Genomic DNA, 17926 nt, shown 5'->3' on the forward strand with positions numbered 1-17926 from the left:
TTCATCTCAGCAAATAAGAAAAAAACAACAACAAAACAGCAAAACCAATGTTCAGAGCTCACGGGCAGTGTGGTGTAAGCAATTTGGGACTACAATGTGCACAAAATGTAGTCATACATTAAATTAGCTATTTTCAAAATACCTGAACACTACTGTGAGCCCAACCGCACAGAAAATTGGTTTAGTACCCAGATCTGCAGTTCTATTGAATTGCCAAGAAGCCCGTGGCTAGCAACAGCTAATGGCATTAGCCTATAAAATTAAATTTTTACCACCGCTTCTGCGATGTGGAATTAAAAGTGAAACCAAAATATTATGATCAACTATGTAACCTTGATGTGGGATTTAATCGAAGACGATGCCAGGGAGTGATACCCACAGGCTATAGGGTTGGATTATCAATCCACAGTGTAACCACATAAGGACAGCACCCTATATTTTTGGCAAAATTTCCTCTGCTGGTCTGGAAGTATATTTTCTAACAATTGAATGCAATTTGCTGATATTATTATATACCGCGACACTGAAAAATAACCAACCACCTTGGGCAAATACAGCATTCTGATTGGCCGAGACATGTCACATGGGTGGTGATTAATTTTGTATAAACATGCTAACAAGAACATATTGAAGAGGTGTGTAGAATTTTTTCACAGCGAAAATATCCATTAAATATCAATGCACGCAACATACACTACTATGCGATACATTTCTAATTAATTAAAGTAGTCCGGTTATAGCCGACCTGGTGACAAAAATATGTTACTGTAGGTTGAAGGCAAAGTTACACTTTGCATTGTTGGAAAGACAGTTTCAAACATAATTTAAACAAACGTTTTACTTTCTTAAAATACTAAAATAGCAATTATCTATGATGGCTCCCTATTCAGAACAATGGCAGACACATGCTTGTTTTCCCCCTCGGAAGGATCCGCTTACATGACTATGATGTGCTACCAACTGGTTCTGTCAGAGGAGAGGTCTACAGTTAAATGCAGTATTGGGGCAGTGACACGTTTTGTTGTTGTTTTGGCTCTGTACTCTGGATTTTAAATAAAACAATGAATATTAGGTTAAAGTGCAAGCTGTCATTTACATATGTACAGTACTGTGCAAAAGTCTTAGGCACCTGTATAACATTCTGTACAGATATGATTCTTTCAAAAAATAATTCAATGAAAGGTCCTAAATAAACGTACTATACATTTTACATTACATTTGGCCACAATTACATTTTAGTAATTTGGCAGAAAAGTTAAAAACGGAATCAAATCAATATTTTTTGTTATCACCCGCGTTAAAACTGCATCACTTCTCTGAAATAGCCAATACTGTCCTGCAGTTCTATAAGACAGCAGGGAGGTTGTTCCAAGCATGTTGGAGAATTTGCCACAGTTCTTCTGCAGACTTTGGTTGGCTCCCTGCTTCTGATCTCAGAGAGTAAGTAAAAGTAGTCAATTGCTTACAGTAATATGTTACTTTTTAAAATGAAATACAAAAAGGTCTCTGTAAAATTTAATATTTTGGAAAATGAATATTTGGAAATCTCAAACGTGTTCTTTTATACTAACACACACAAATAAATAAACATACACAGTACTGTGCAAAGGTTTTAGGCAGGTGTGAAGAAATGCTGTAAAATAACAATACTTTCAAAAATAGAAATGTTAATAGTTTTATCAATTAACAAAATGCATGAACAGAAGGAGTGAATGAACAGAAGAAAAATCTAAATCAAATCAATATTTGGTGTGACCATCCTTTGCCTTCAAAACAGCATCAATTCTTCTAGGTATACTTGCACACAGTTTTTGAAGGAACTTAGCAGGTAGGTTGTTCCAAACATCATGACGAACTAGCCACAGTTCTTCAGTGGATTTAGGCAGCCTCAAATTTTTTCATATAATCTCAGACAGACTTGATGATATTGAGATCAGGGAAGTGGGGGCCATACCATCACTTCCAGGACTCCTTGTTCTTGTTTACGCTGAAGATCGTTGTTAATGACATTGGCTGTATGTTTGGGGTCATGTTTGGGTTTTGTCCTGCTGCAGAATAACTCTGGGGCAAATTAGATGCCTCCCTGATGGTATTGCATGATGGATTTTTTTGCTCTGTTTGTGTGTTTCTTTGTTCCAAAAATATATATATATATTGGCCCTCGTCCTTATCTATCTTGTTCAGGTAGCAGTTGAAATTGTACTTCCCTCTAGGGTCTTTCAGCGCACTTATCCCTGGTTATGGGTATGCACTTTGTTGTACGTCGCTCTGGATAAGAGCGTCTGCCAAATGGCAATAATGTAATGTAATGTAAATGTAATGTAATGTAATGGATAAGTATCTGCCTGTACTTCTCAGCATTGAGGAGACCATTAACTATGAACAAATCCCCAACACACACAGGCACGCAAATCCCCAACTCCATTCCAGAAATGCAGCCCCAAACTTGCAAGGAACCTCCACCATACTTCACTGTTGCCTACAGACACTCAATCTTGTACCGCTCTCCAGCCCTTCGGCGAACAAACTGCTTTCTGCTACAGCCAAATATTTCATTTTGACTCATCAGTCCAGAGAACCTGCTGCCATTTTTCTGCATCCCAGTTCCTGTGTTTTCATGCATAGTTGAGTCACTTGGCCTTGTTTCCACATCGGAGGTATGGCTTTTTGGCCACAATTCTTCCATGAATTCTTCCAAGTCTGAGCTGATGGCACTGGTTCTTCCGATTGCGAAGCATGATGTGTCTATCATCTGCTGCACTAAGTTTCCTTGGCCAACCACTGCGTCTACGGTCCACAACGCTCCCTTTTCGGTATAAGTGGTTGTCACTCACCTGACTATATGCCTATAAAATCCCTGACTTTGTGCAAGTGTACCTAGAAGAATTGATGCTGGTTTGAAGGGTGGTCACACCAAATATTGATTTGATTTAGATTTTTCTTCTGTTCACTCACTTTGCATTTTCTTAATTGATAAAAATAAACTAATAACATTTCTATTTTTTAAAACATTCTTACTTTACAGCCTTTTTTCTCACCTGCCTAAAACTTTTGCACAGTACTGTATATAATAAAGTCTAGGGTACCTAAGACTTCTGCACAGTACTGTATGTATTTACATCCATAACGGGTGATACTGGTAGGAACTACTACATGGATCACGTGATATGGCTGTAGGTTCTGGTGTATAGCGAAAAACTAATGCAACTACAACAAGATGGGTGACCTAAACCCACCATACCCTAGGCAGGATGAAGCCAACTGTGGCCAATGGCTACTATGTGACTGGTAAGTAACCTAGCCCATGATATATTTATGACATATTCATGCCACAGGTTTCTTTATTGACGGATATAGTGTGTGTGGTTGGCCAGGCTGGCACACTTACCTGTGTCTCTGCAGAAATTTGAGCAGTCACAATACTGCTGCTCTTTCCCTGAAACACAGAAAAGCTTCTTTCAGACTCCTGATCATATTCATCTGTCACAAGCAGGTATGCTACACATCATGTTAAGGTGATATATTTGTCCAAACACATGTCCAGAAGGTCACGGCTGATTGCCATGTTCTTAAACATTTACAGCAATTATACAGTTTCTTTATGTTCAAGTGCACAAGTCATTCAAGTATCACAATGGTCAGGCTGGGCAATGTCACTAGGAAAAACTATAGCAAGACATTCTGTCTCAACAGGAGACCTCAACTTTTGCTGATGCTGTAATGACTCCTTGAAACCCCCCTTGCTCACAACAATCTTTAGGAATCCAAGCACTGCTGATGCTGGAACCCAATTGTTTTTGCTAGCCTTATTGTTGTTATTCTTCTGCCACACCCATACAACAGATTTGGCCACACTAGGCCATGAAAGGCCCTAAAAGGGCCATATTCCGAGACACTGAATTTAAACTCTTTGATGCATCCTAGCTGTTGACCTGCTTGACATTAGGGGTGTTGCTAGACCATGTGTACACTTTTCTGTGCCCCAGTAAAATAACAAAATAGTGATAGTGAAGTTATAGCTACAACTACAATTTTCTAGCTGTCAATTACGGCCATTGTAAGGCCTGGGCTTTCAGGGCTTAAGCATTGAATGTTTTGAGGCAAGCCACAAATTTTGTGCCCAAATACCTTACTATCGGGTGACGTCTATCCATCACCCACACTACAGTACAGTCAGCCTAAATGGTAGGTCTAGGCCAGGGGTCGGCAACCCTGGTCCTGGAGAGCCGCAGGGTGTGCTGGTTTTTGTTTTCGCCTTAATACCAGCAACTGATTCAGACCCAAGAAACCAGGTGAGGCGAGTTAACTGTGTAATCCACTGCTTTAATCGATCAATTAAGTGCTGAGTAACGGCAAAAGCCAGCACACCCTGCGGCTCTCCAGGACCAGGGTCTAGGCAAATGAAGTCCATCACAATGGCAAGTGTGGGCTCACAACAGCTGTGGAGAAGTGCTCACATTTGCAACCTGGTGGTGTGAAAAGCAAATCCTAAACCACTATGCCCCTATTGTCCTTGCAAGTATTTTTTCCTGGCCGGTGAAATTCTAAACCATGTGAAACCCGGTGAAACCATGTGTTAGTATGCGGTGTGGCTCATTAAACACCTTTTTTCCATTTGTCCTTTTTTCCTGATTTTGCTTGGTGTACTATAAACCATTTGGTAATGCATATGTGGCTAAAGTGTGCCATGGTGCACTTTCTTGTTGATAAAAGGGTTGGCAATGTCTTGTGAGGCAGGTAGTCATACTGCACTTAAGGGACCTTTTTTTGGCTCCTGTCTTGACTACACATAGAGATTATAATGATGTTTGTTAATCTTATTTCATCTAAGCGTTAATTGTATATATCAAAGTGCACCAGATTGATTTACGTCTTGAAATTCTATTTTTCCCCCTGGGGAAGGATGGCTCCAGCCTCCCTAACAATGGTCTTGCCTAAGTCCTGAATATCCTCAAATTTTAGGAACGCCCCTGCTGTCAACTACAGGTGCTTTTCAGTATGAGGCTGCAAACTTAAGCGTTTTATGGCTGCAAATTTGGGGTATCATGAGTTCTTTGGGCCTGTGCCCCAGTTGAGATTTAAGTCTAGCAACACCCCTGATTGACATAGGGCAATTAACCTTTTCATATAGGTTCCACTTCTCCTAACAAACAACTTTTCATACCAACTTCTGCCATATTGGATTTACTGCCATGACTCAACATCATTGACAAATTGTCAAGTTTTTTTAATTTTAAAAACGATGGCTGCTACAGTCCTGCAGTATGTTTCTGTCCGCTGTTGTCTTTAACTGATGTCTTCCCTCCAAGTTCCATGCTCTCATCACCTTAGACTGTTGCTTGTGCAACATAGTTGAGCTGTCTTCAGCACTGAAGAAAGATTTTTAAGAGGCATATGTTTAAACAGCTTCATCTATACTGCAACCAGAGCAGTGTAATTGGTACAGCATTTAATCTGAATGCTGTGGATGTCAGCAGATAGCAGTACATACATTATTTTTTGGAGTACATTTTTCTCCTTATGCATTTCTCAAACCCACTTCATCCCCTCCCATGACCCACCAGTGGGGCCCAATCCCATTAAGCAATTTCAAGTTTCTGTGATGCTCACATCTAGAGTTATAATCCTTAAAGTCGAACACTGCAAAAATGTTGTCCGATTGGGAATGTGCATGAAGAGGTTAGTTTAAGAGTTTAGCTTCCAATTGACAGCTACAGAGAACTCACTCAAGAGTCCTGTACTCACTGTTGCAGAGCTGGCTAACAGACAGATGCATCTCCATCGGAATGTATGCTGGCTCCTTGTAGGTGCTGCAGGGAGACATAAAGGTCAATTTGGCACAAAAAATGTAATTGCCATTATGGTATTCCAATCATGGCCTCTTACCACTAGATGGTATCATTTCAGTCCTGGTTTATTGGACAGCTTGTTACTAATACATAATCTTCTCATTTGTACTTTGCACTGTTGTACACTTTTCTCTGTGATAAGTTCTCCCAGCACTAATATAAACAGAATTAGCACAGGAGGTATCATACTTCTCCAACAAACAGATCAACAGTGCTGGTTTATGACTCAAGCATGTGATGTTCCCTGTAAATAACAGTGTGGCAGACATTTCACTGGTCCTTACCATGTCACATTAACTGGTCCTCCAGAAGAGCAAACGTCAGAGAGTGAGGTAGAGGATGTGCACCTCACAAATCCGTCATCCGGTGATAATGTGTCCCCATTCTGGCACAGTCCTTGACCTGCAAAGAAAAGTAATCTTAGTCCTGTCTAGGAGATATTATGCATATTAATATATTGCTTTCTGCTCTGAATCAGAGTGGCCACAGATAAAGCCTCAAAAGCCTTTCACCATCCTCTCCCTGTCCCTTCTTCCTCAAAGTCCAATCAACACACACACACACACTCATGCACGTGCACATACACTCTTTATCACATCCTCAATCAGGTGAGAACCCTGCCTGTCCCTGTTCCAGGTGAGAGTTCTGATTGTACAGGCTTCAGGTGGCACATACCAACTCTCTCCACGTCCCCCAGCACATGGGCCTGGATGGAGGTGTCCAGGCTGCTTTCCTGCAGCACCTGTCTGAGCAAGCAGGTGTCTGTCGGCTGATACAGCTGCAGTACGACTGTGCAGTTAGTCACCCTGAAGGCAGAAAGACAGAGATAAGCTCAACCGTTTGCAGGGGCTGTCTTATCCCAATGGGCTACAAGGGCTGCTGCTCAGGGTTCCCACACATTAAGGGGGCACAGGCAATAAAATAAAAATAAATAAATTGTTGAATTGAAATTGAAATTTCGCAATACCATAACAAAATAATGTTAATAATTAGCAGCCTTAACTATAAACCATAAACCACCAAGATCATCATCATAATAGCTAACTAGGACATTAAGAATTCTATCCATGTTCAGGCTTGTTCAGACTCATCAGCATTAAGGAAAACATTCCTTTTTCAACTTGTCAGATAAACACTGCTACTGGCGTGTATAAGTTTCCTGTCACACACCGTGCAGAAACAACTTCACAGAGTTTCTTGTACCAAATGTTAAGTGGTTGCCCATCCCCACCATTTTCTTCAAACAAAACCCATCTCCATTAATTTTTCTCAGGAGCGTTTCACATATAAATCGCAATTGCATGTCATGAACATAGGTCGCAAGTGTGTTCAGGTAGGCAATTAGTAAATTAGTCAATCATTCTCATCCACCTGTCTTCTTTTTTTAACTGCTTTTGTGCACAGCAACACGTGTTCGAGGGTTAGACAAATTCATCTTGAAATTAGATTACATTTTAGAATTATAGGCCTACGTAAAATAAAAATGTAATTTGAATTCTTTACGATTACGTCTCCCTGGTACACCTCATAGCCTACACTTTATAGTAACGTTAGGCATTCCGCTATTTGCAATATTCAAATAAAGCCTACCCGCCACCTAGTCCATCAGTAATGTCACCTGTGACGATGTGATGACAGAAATTACAGTTACTCCAAATGTAGCTGTGTGTGCTCCCAGATAAACCACAGTAGATAGCCTTAGCCTACTCTTTAACTGGCATCACATACAACTGGTTGGGTGATGTTTACAGAGTGGAAGGCTACCCATTTCTACATAAAAGTGTATTCGTTTTCATTCGGTACCTTGATGATGGAAATCTTTGAACTATCAAGGACTTTTGGGGGACCAAATAGTACGTAAAAGTTTCATCTGATGCCTGTGTTGCGGCTCAGGAAATTAAACCTATTTGCATGGTTTGAATATTACATTGCTTTGTCTGACAACCCCAAGAAAGGGCCACGGAGCTGTCAGTGCTTTTTCTGAACTAAATCCCAGAGAGTAGAGGCTATTTAAAGTGCACTTTCTTTTTTACTTTCCAGAAGTAAATGATTTAAAAATAATTCAAATATACCTCTTTAGTATGCAGACAATATTCATACTAATAGAATACATGGCATCAGCTACACCTACATGCTGTATGTATTCCATAAAATACTTTACTGGAGGTAGACAACAATTAAAATGGTCAGAATTAGTTTTGTGAATGAGTTTACTTAAACGTGAAAATGTATAGCCCTTTTTTATGTTCTCTACTTTTTGTAAGGGGACACCTTTTTGTAAAGGTCATGCTCCTGTTAGTGACTGACCTAAGATTTCAGTCAAGAAGGTTGCATGAACATAATATTTCATGCCGTGGAAATCAATATTGTTGTAGTCCAGTGTGGGAGATGGAGTTCCCAGCTCTGCAGCTCTGGTAAGTTTCAAAAACTAACCTGATATCTTCTTTGGTGTTGCAAATCACCTCAATACCCTGGAAAGATAGAACAGTTATTCTGCCATCAGAGAAAGGCTATTAAGGACAGAAGTGCATGAGGCTCAGTAGAGATATTCTGTAACATTTACATTTTACATTTTAGTCATTTGGCAGACGCTTTTAATCCAAAGCGATTTACAAGTGCATAGGTTCTTCCACAAGTCGAAGCATGTCATCCATAACTAGGAAACCTGCAGGTTCTGGCAGTGGAGGATGCTTGTGGAGCCAGGGTGAGGCAGTTTTCAAGAGTCACCCCAAGATTCTTTGCCGTATGGGAGGAGGAAACTAAAAAGTCCTCAACAGTCAGTGAGAGGTCGATTGACGGAGAGGACTTAGCAGGGATGTAGAGAAGCTCAGTTTTGGCAAGGTTAAGCTTCAGGTGGTGGGAAGTCATCCACGCAGAGATATCAGCCAAGCAGGCAGAGATCTGTGTGGTGACTTGGGTATCAGGGGGGAAGGAAACAAAGAGTTGGGTGTCATTGGCGTAAGAGTGATGAGAAAAGCCATGGGAAGAGATAACAGAACCAAGAGACATGGTGTATAGCGAGAAGAGGAGAGGACCAAGAACTGAGCCCTGCGGGACTCCAGTTTGTAGGGGGTGAGGGTCAGAGACTGAGCCCCTCCAAGTCACCCGGTAGGAGCAACCAGAGAGGTAGGAGGAAAACCAAGCGAGTGCAGACCCTGTGACACCCATCCCAGACAGCGATGAGAGCAGAATCTCTTTGTTGACTGTATCGAAGGCGGCCGACAGGTTGAGGAAGATGAGGACAGACGAGAGGGATTTGGCTTTAGCAGAGTGGAGTGCCTCAGTGACCGCAAGCAGGGCGGTCTCAGTGAGAACAAAGAGAACAAAAAGAGTGCTAGTCGGTAGAAATAAAAAAAAGCTCACCTGCAAAAGGCTGACTGCTGTCTCTGCCTCATTCTTGCAACTGTGCTGATCTCTGGACAGAAAAAGAACAGCATACTTTTATTGCACATGCATGCAAACGGACACACATATTCACCACATGCACAGCAATGCACATTACCCTACAGCAATGTACACACTCAGACTTAAAGCTGCTACAATATGTTATAATAATGACAAGTACATCGTATACAAGAACATGCATGCACACACACAAACAGATAAAGCACAGAGACTGAAATATTGTAACCCCTGGGTCCATACCTGTCTGTGCTGTTGTTAGCTGTCTTGTGAACAGGACTGTCTGTTGTGTGACTGGATGGCACACAAGTGGAAATATTGAAGACTTGGGAGAGCTGAGGAAGATAGGTTTCAGATCAATCAGACAATCATATGATCACAAACAGTCAGTCAGATTACACCTAATCCATGCATTCAGTAGGGTCAAATGGCATTGTAGTTAGGATAAAGTATCAGATATCTGAAACACAAGAGTCCTTTTCCAACCACAGGTTTTGAGTGCAGAATACATTGCATACATTTTTTAAATATAAAAAACTTTCTTCTGTCTTTTACATGGCTTGAAGAATTCTGAAGTTATTCAGAGCAAGATCATATGCAAGCATGAAACAAGAAAAGGTATCCAATTCAGTCACTGCATCACTGAAACATGTATATCTAACCTAGAGTATCAGATATCCCATTATTGTTTCTGTGCACTCAAAAATCAAGTCTCAATCACTAGTAATTTTATATGCCTATATTATACATAAGTCTACACAATTTGAATGGAATTTTTCTGGAAGTAAGCACATTCTACATCATTTTCTGCTTTTGTTTACTTTTTTTTGTAAAATGTATGTCTAATAATTTAAACAAAACGTACAAATTACAGGAAGTAAAAAAAGTTCAGTTCATTTTAATGTAAGGAGGAATACAAGGCTCTTGGTGGAAATTATTTGTTTAATTTGCTGTTTATGTTCATGTTCGCACAGCAGGCGGCCAGGCAGAATTCAGGGCAGAGGCAGTCTGAACTACTGGATGACTCATTCCAGCAAGGTCACAAGGAAGCAGAAAACGCCTTCAGAAGTCAAAAGATATGGCTGTTCTTTTACTGTCCAGAGATCAAGACAGTTGCAAAAATGAGATCAAGACAGCAATCAGCCTTTTGCAGGTTCATCATAATTTCTCCAAAGAATCATCACACCATAGCACTTGTTACTTAGACTTAGTATGTAAAAAGGCTTCATATACTATTGAAAAGCATGAGCACATAAATCTATAGCAATATGGAAGGAAAATGACCAATTTTGGAAGTCTCTTCAGATATTAATATTTATAAATCATTGAACACATATCTTCAAATCCCATCTCAAACACATAGATCAGTAAAAATGAACAGTAAGAACAATCAGTCCATTCTCTGAATTCTATTGACAATAACCATGTTGCATGGGAAATTAACTTTATGCATTGACATAACGTTACATATCACAGTCGGGATATAGCTTTATCAACTAAATTCTGAAAATAATATAGAGTATAGAGTGTGTAGCCAACGCAAGTCGTTTTAACTTGGCGGAACCACTTTGTTCATATAGACATACTGTAACTGTAATGAGTAGATGTAGACTTATCTCAGGGAATATGCGACTATATCAAACTTAGCCAGCCGCTAATATATTTCATAACGCAGTGCCAATATCTTCCTCACGTAATCCACATAACATCGGGCTTCACATTCGGGATACAGACAGCTTTACGAACTTGATGCTGGAAATAATGCTTAAATAATTGTAACCACATACAAGATGATGTTGCCAGCAAATAGATAATTGACTCAAATGATACTGTCTCCTCAAAATAAGTTATTGAGATGCAGTGCTCAAGCGTTCAAATGTTCAAGAGAGACTATCGTCACTGTTGAAGGGCCACTCTCATGATCTTGTGCGCACATATAGCAAGGGACAGTGCAAAGCACATAGCGATCTTGCTTATTATGAGTAAAAGAATATAGTGGCATGTTTCATGTTTCTTTCCTTGACCAGATGGTTATCCAATCACAAACGTGCATGTGCATCGATGCTCACATCATGTTTCCAGTCATTTGTGAGCAACATTTATTTATTTATTTATTCTGTAATGAAAATGTAAACACATTTTGTCCATCAAACATTTTTTTATATTTCGTTATAGTTTCATGTTAACAAAATTAACCCTACCCAGTCCATCTTGATGTGAAAATACTCCTGTGGAGTGAGGGACCCTATATATTTGAGAGATCACATTATTCAGTGGGAAAGTCTCTGTTTGGATGCCCTCTCTATATCCACCATCGTAAAGGAAGGGCTGGTCAGCCTTCCATAGGCCAAAAGTTGTATCAATGCAGCACTTTAATTGGTATGATAAGCCATTTTATCCTCTGTGTTATATAAAGGAGGAGGGCAGTGAGTTACTATCTCAATAGCCTGATTGACATGGTTACCTGATAAAACCTTAGGAAGGAATGCCGGGTGGGGCCAGAGTGTCACTCCTGAACCCTCCAGAATCCATCTCAACTGCCTTGGGTTCCCCGATAAGGAAAGCGGTTTGCTGACATGCTTCGCAGTGATAATATCAGAGGAAAATCATCTTGGGTGACAACCATTTTGAGATCAATCCTTGACAGGGTTTTTTTAGACAGAAAATCGAATACCGGAGGTGAATCCCCATGTTGATATGCAGGGTGACAAATGGTGGTCACGCTTGCTGGGCACCTTTTAGAAATTGGCTTGTGGAATCATGTACCCAAACTGCCTGGTTATCAACCTAATTGTGTATGTCGAAAGGGCAACTACATACCTTCATGGTAGAAGCTGACCGCACCCTGTCCAACAACCATTTGAGATCAATCCTTGACGTTTTTGTAATGTCGGGGATGGGTGGAGAGCCAGACGCGACTCAGGGTAAACCCCTATAAGCGAACACGCTAACGTGTTTTGCCACAAAATCCCGGAAGATAAAGGAACAGGGATATACAAATACAAATGGGGATTACTCCCGTAACAGGGGGAGGAACAGAAAATAACTTGGATGAAAACTCCGACCAAATCATAAATAAAGCCCAAAATGGCTAAAAGAAAATAAAAGGGCGAACTACCCAACCAAAATAAGTGCTTAAAGGTGAGCACTGAAAAACCCCAGACTGGGGATAAAATAAAAGTACAACCTAGAAAAAGACTAGGCACGAAAATAAAAACCTTGAGACGCAGCTCAGGCAAAAAACGCAAACCAAAATACATTTACCTGGGACAACGTCCCTCAACCACAGGCTCACACGAGCACGAAAAATAAAAGAGAAAGAAAACAAAGAACCTTTAGGAAGGCGTCAGCAGTGTACATACTGAACTGAACACCTTCCTTACCTTTTTCTTTTAAGTGTATCAGAAACCCAAACCAGCACATTACCTGACTCAACAATCACTGAGTCTACCTTGTGCTTACCAGCTTTGTGCCAGACACTGGTCTTGTGCCAGTGGACACTAAAACGTTGATCAACTGTCAGCACTGGTCTTACATACTCTCCGGAGGAAAGTTTGTTCCACAGTCTTGGTGCGGCCCCAGCAAATGCCCTGTCACCCTTTTGCTTTAGTCGAGACGGAGGAACAGAGAGGAGCAGTTGGGTGGAAGACCTCAGTGACCTGGATGTGGAATATAGGTAAATGAGATCGAAAATGTAGAGGGGGGCTAAACCATGAAGTACTTTAAAAATGAATAACAAGATTCTAAAATCAATCCTAAAACTAAGACTTTAAAAGCCTCGCAGCAGCATTTATCACTAGCTGCAGCTGGTGGAGGGATGTCTGACTGAGGTCAAAGTACAGGGAATTCAAGGTGAGATGATATAAATGCATGAATAACTATTTCCATGTTGTGAAATGAAAGGAAGGGCTTGGATTTGGATATGGCTCGGAGTTGATAAAGGCTGGTTTTAATGACAGAATTTATATGTTTGTCAACTGTAAGGGCGGAATCAAAAGTTTTTGGCATGGGGTTTAGCAGAGTGGGATAGAGGCCCTAGGCCAAAAGAGAGACCTCTAAGAGAGTCAGGTGGACTGAGAAGGAGAACCTCTGTCTTACTCTCATTTTGGAGGAGAACGTTTTTAGTCATCCGGGGTTGGATGTCAGCAAGACAATCAGACAGGCTCTTAAGTGAACACTTGTCATTTGCTTTTAAAGGGAAGTAAATCTGAATATTGTCCGCATAACAGTGGAAAGAATATATTGTATTTCTGCACAATAGAACTGAGGAAGGCAAAAAATAATAGGTCCTAAAATTTAACCCTGGGGGACTCCACATGGAATAGAAGCAGAGGAGGATGAGGAGCTCTTGTTATTCATCGAGAAGCTTCTATTCTTTAAATAAGAGGCAAACATTTCAGGCCGGTACCTTGAATGACAGCCTTTTGCATAATCCGGTCAATTAAGATATCATGCAGCACTAAGTCCCAGCAAAACTAAAATAAAGCAATCTCTGAAGTCATCTGTCAACAGCAAGTAATTTGACACATTGCAATGCTATTAGATCATTATAATTAATTCACTATGGGCAGCCTGTAGTGGTTTAGGTACATGACTGGGACCTACAAGGTTGGTGGTTTGATCCCTGGTGTTGCCACGATAAAATCAGCACAGCTGAGCAAGGCCCTTAACCCCATATTGCTCCAGGGTGAGTTGTCTCCTGCTTAGTCTAATCAACTGAAAGTCACTTTGGATAAGAGCGTCAGCCAAATAACATGTAGCTACGCTATATGCTCAGCTGGTCTTCCTTGTCCTGTAGCATTTTTCTAAATAAGTGTGTTATAAAAACACATAGAATGTGCATGTGCTCGTCACACTGTATTATCTCAACTTATTTTTTATATTTGCTCATTAGCAGTATGGAATACTCATGTTAAATAATGTGAATAATGTGAAATATCAGTGAAGCTAACCTTTTAGTGGCGGCTGGTGGCCATTTACTTGGGTGGGATGCCAATCACACGCGTACATGCACACAGGCACATAGACTCACACCAGTACTCACTTACAAAGGAAAGACAAAGCAATGCCAATATTAAAATGTTTTAAGAATAACGCCTTATGTTGGAAGTACATAATACAAATGCTTTCAATAAATAAATTACTTTAACTTCATGACGCCATCATCTCCCCTTGGAGGGCAGATATGGAGGATATTGTAATATACACAAGGGGATAAATACATTTCGATTCAGCTTCTCTTTATAGGGTAGCAACACAAAAGATAAGAGAAACAGAAGAACTGCAACTTAAACAACAGACTCTCCGAAGGGATTTCCTTCACAGTGCAAAACATTTTTTTTGAAATAGAAGCATATCAACAACTCTGACCAACAGATCGAATATATTAGACAACAAAACAGATGTATGTAAATAAACCATAACTATTCAGAATCAGAATCAGAAACAACCAAACTTTCCTAACAGCCTAATTTTCCTAATTAATTTTGTTTATAGTCCTTTAACAATACGTTTTATAAACAAAAGAACAGTAGGTATCAATGCAAGATATTGTGGCAAGTGGCAGCAGCTAACGGCCAAGTAGCCAACTTTGCTTTGCTAGCCCGGTTCTATTCCCTGCCACAGACGGCTTCTGTTTACAACCCAGCCCCCAAACTGAACTGGTCCATCCCCTAAAACTTCTCTCCAGACACAAAATAACCCACCCACATAATACATAATAAGCATTATTCCCCTACAGTGGCATCTCCCTCATAAATCTTCTTCTTCTTTGGGTTTTAACGGCAGCTTGCATCCTTAATGTTGCACTACTGCCATCTTCTGGAGTTAGTTAACTCCTATAGTGTCTAGTATATTACATTTTCCTCACCAGCCCTGTTCTTATTAGGAAGCTGAACAAGCATCTTCCACATTGTCCACTTCCACCACAATCCAGTATGCTCTTTACTCCTGCTCCTGTTAGCCCTAATCTTTTCATTTCTTCCATCATGTCCATTCTCTCTAATACGGTACTGTGCAGAAGTCTTAGGCACTCTCAACTTTATTATATATATATATATATATATATATATATATTTGTATATTTTTGAGATTTACAAATATTCATTTTCCAAAAGATTTAATTTTACAGAGACATTTTTGTATTTAATTTACATATTACTGTAAGTAATTGACTACTTTTTACATAAAAACTTGATCAAGGCTGTCTGAGATCAGAAGCAAGGAGCCAACCAAAGTCTGCAGAAGAACTGTGTGGCAAGTTCTCCAAAATGTTTGGAACAGCCTCCCTGCTGATTGTCTTATAGAACTGCAGAACAGCGTTGGCCATCTCAGAGAACTGATGCAGTTTTAACGCCGAAGAGTGGTCACAAAAAATATTGGTTTGAATCAGTTTTTAACTATTCTGCCAAATGACTAAAATGTAATGTAAAATGTATAGTATGTTTATTTAGGACTTTGCATTGCATTATTTTTGTATCTCTACAGAATATTATACAGGTGCCCAGTACTGTACATATTTCCTGCAACTAATAAGTACATGCTCTGCAGTTTCTGGTACCTGACAATGATCACAATAACCGGTTGGATGCTTCCCTATTATGTGAAGTGTACTGTTTAGATTACTGTGTCCTATTCTTAACCTAGTCATGATTGCCTCCTCTTTTCTATTTCCTCGCCTTTTTCTCCCCCTTTTCCACAGAGCCCTGTCATCTGCAAACAGTGATCTTTCCATATCCATTGGCATATTTACAAATATATCATTTATCATCACAGAAAATAAAGTGGGACTCACAACACTCCCCTGAGGTGTTCCATTCTCTAAAACATGTTTACTTGAAAGTTCTGATCCTATTTTAACCTGGATGGATCTTCCACTCAGAAAGTCCATAATCCAGTTAAAGACCTTCCATAATATGTCATTTGATCATCAGCCCCTCTCTCCATAACATGTCATACGCTTTTTCCACATCGAAAAACACTGCCGCCACTGTCTATTTATTTACTTGAGCTTTTATTATTTCATCTTCCAGACACAACACTGGATCCATAGTGCCCCTTCCTCTCCTAAATCCACTTTAGTATGTAGCCACCATACCTCTTTTCTCAAAAAAATATATTAAATACATTGACCATTCGTTCCAGCAATTTACATACATACATATCAAGTGATATCAATGCAATATGCAATTTGTTGGCTTACTGGCATCCTTCTCAGGTTTCCTTATCAGAATAATTATCGCTTCCTTCCAGTTCTCTGGGATTCTTCCTTCTTCCCATACTTTATTAAATAACATCAATAACTTCTTCAGTCCCTCCATACTTAAATGCTTCAACGTTATGTTGCATATTTCATCTTTCCCTGGTGCAGTCTTCCCCGTTTTAGCCAGCGCCTTACTTAATTCTCCCATGCTAAATGGGACATTTTGTTCATCCTCAGTGCTTTACTTTCTCCTTAGTGCCTCCAAGTTGTCAGCTTTGGTTTTCTCTCTGCCACTTCTTCAAATTATTTTAACTGTGTACTGTAACAAAAGTATTTACCATTATCTCAGCCTTTTCCTTATTGGATACTGCAACGTTATTTCCACTACTCAAAACAGGATAACTCCACTCCCTCCTGTACCCACCCATCTTTTTATTCACCGCCCATACCTCTCCTACCTGAGTGGTGTTGAATCGTAGTACTTTCTCCAGTATATCCATTTTGCCTGTCTTATTGTTCTCCTTACTACTGCCAGAGCTTGTTTGTACTGTATCATTTGCTGGATATGATGTGTTCTTTTCACTAGTTTAAATGCTTTATTTCTATAATAATTTTTCCCAATCAGCCTTCTCGAATACCCATTTCCCTCCCCTGTCTTCTGTGGTCAGTGCTGTAGAAATGTTGACTTAAGATAGGGTAATGGTAATGGTCACTCCCTATGGTTCCTTCTTGATACACCTTCCAATCACACTTTGGTGCCATATTATTGGAAACCAGCTTGAGATCAAGCACAGATTCCTTTCTAGTGCTAACATCTATCCTCTATTTCCATCAATTAAGCACACTAAGTGCTTTCCATCCAACAACTCTTTTATTACCTGACCATTATTATCCATTCTCTCACTCCTCCACAGCGTGCTATGTGCATTAAAATCCATCCATCCATCCATTATCTTAACCCGGGGCTGGAGCCTATCCCTGCATACATTGGGCGAAAGGCAGAAATACACCCTGGACAGGTCAACTGCTTCATATCCATATAAGACAAAATCCAAGTTAGGCTTTAGCCAGGACTCTTGAATACATATAATGTCTGTTTTTTATCTCCTACTGGCGATAAACTGTTTTAAGTCTTGTCCATTTGCAATCAGGCTTCTTGCATTCCACAGAAGGAGTCAAATTATTAGTATCAACCCACACATGCTGATTCTTGACTTGATTGTACACTGAGCTCATCCCTTACTTCTTCCTATTTCAACCCTATCATATCCAAGTGGTGCACTGCTGATTTAACAATAACCTGGATCCTTTCAGTTTTAGATTTGATCTCAGATGTTGCATTTATCACCCGTGGTATAAATGTCTCCAGTTTCTTCTTTTCTCTCCATATGTTTCTCTATTCTTCTTGTTTTTCTATAGCTCGCTCTTTGTCATATTCTTAATCTGTTTTTTCTGTCCAGCCCTCTTAACTGCC

The 17926-nt window shown here is 40.0% G+C and overlaps 1 protein-coding gene across 1 annotated transcript in view; it reads right to left on the reverse strand.

The window, feature by feature from the left end:
• Positions 1-17926, reverse strand: part of adgrg2a (adhesion G protein-coupled receptor G2a) — a 98785-nt gene that overhangs the window by 32764 nt on the left and 48095 nt on the right. Inside the window, exons 9-15 of the mRNA XM_061238949.1 lie at positions 9495-9586; positions 9213-9264; positions 8283-8320; positions 6525-6655; positions 6134-6251; positions 5746-5810; positions 3389-3436 (exon numbers count right to left, since the gene is read on the reverse strand). Coding sequence (XP_061094933.1) covers positions 3389-3436; positions 5746-5810; positions 6134-6251; positions 6525-6655; positions 8283-8320; positions 9213-9264; positions 9495-9586 — 544 coding nt within the window. The remainder of the gene's footprint in view (positions 1-3388; positions 3437-5745; positions 5811-6133; positions 6252-6524; positions 6656-8282; positions 8321-9212; positions 9265-9494; positions 9587-17926) is intronic.

This window comes from Conger conger, chromosome 4 (assembly GCF_963514075.1).
Source record: "Conger conger chromosome 4, fConCon1.1, whole genome shotgun sequence".
Lineage (NCBI taxonomy): Eukaryota > Metazoa > Chordata > Actinopteri > Anguilliformes > Congridae > Conger > Conger conger.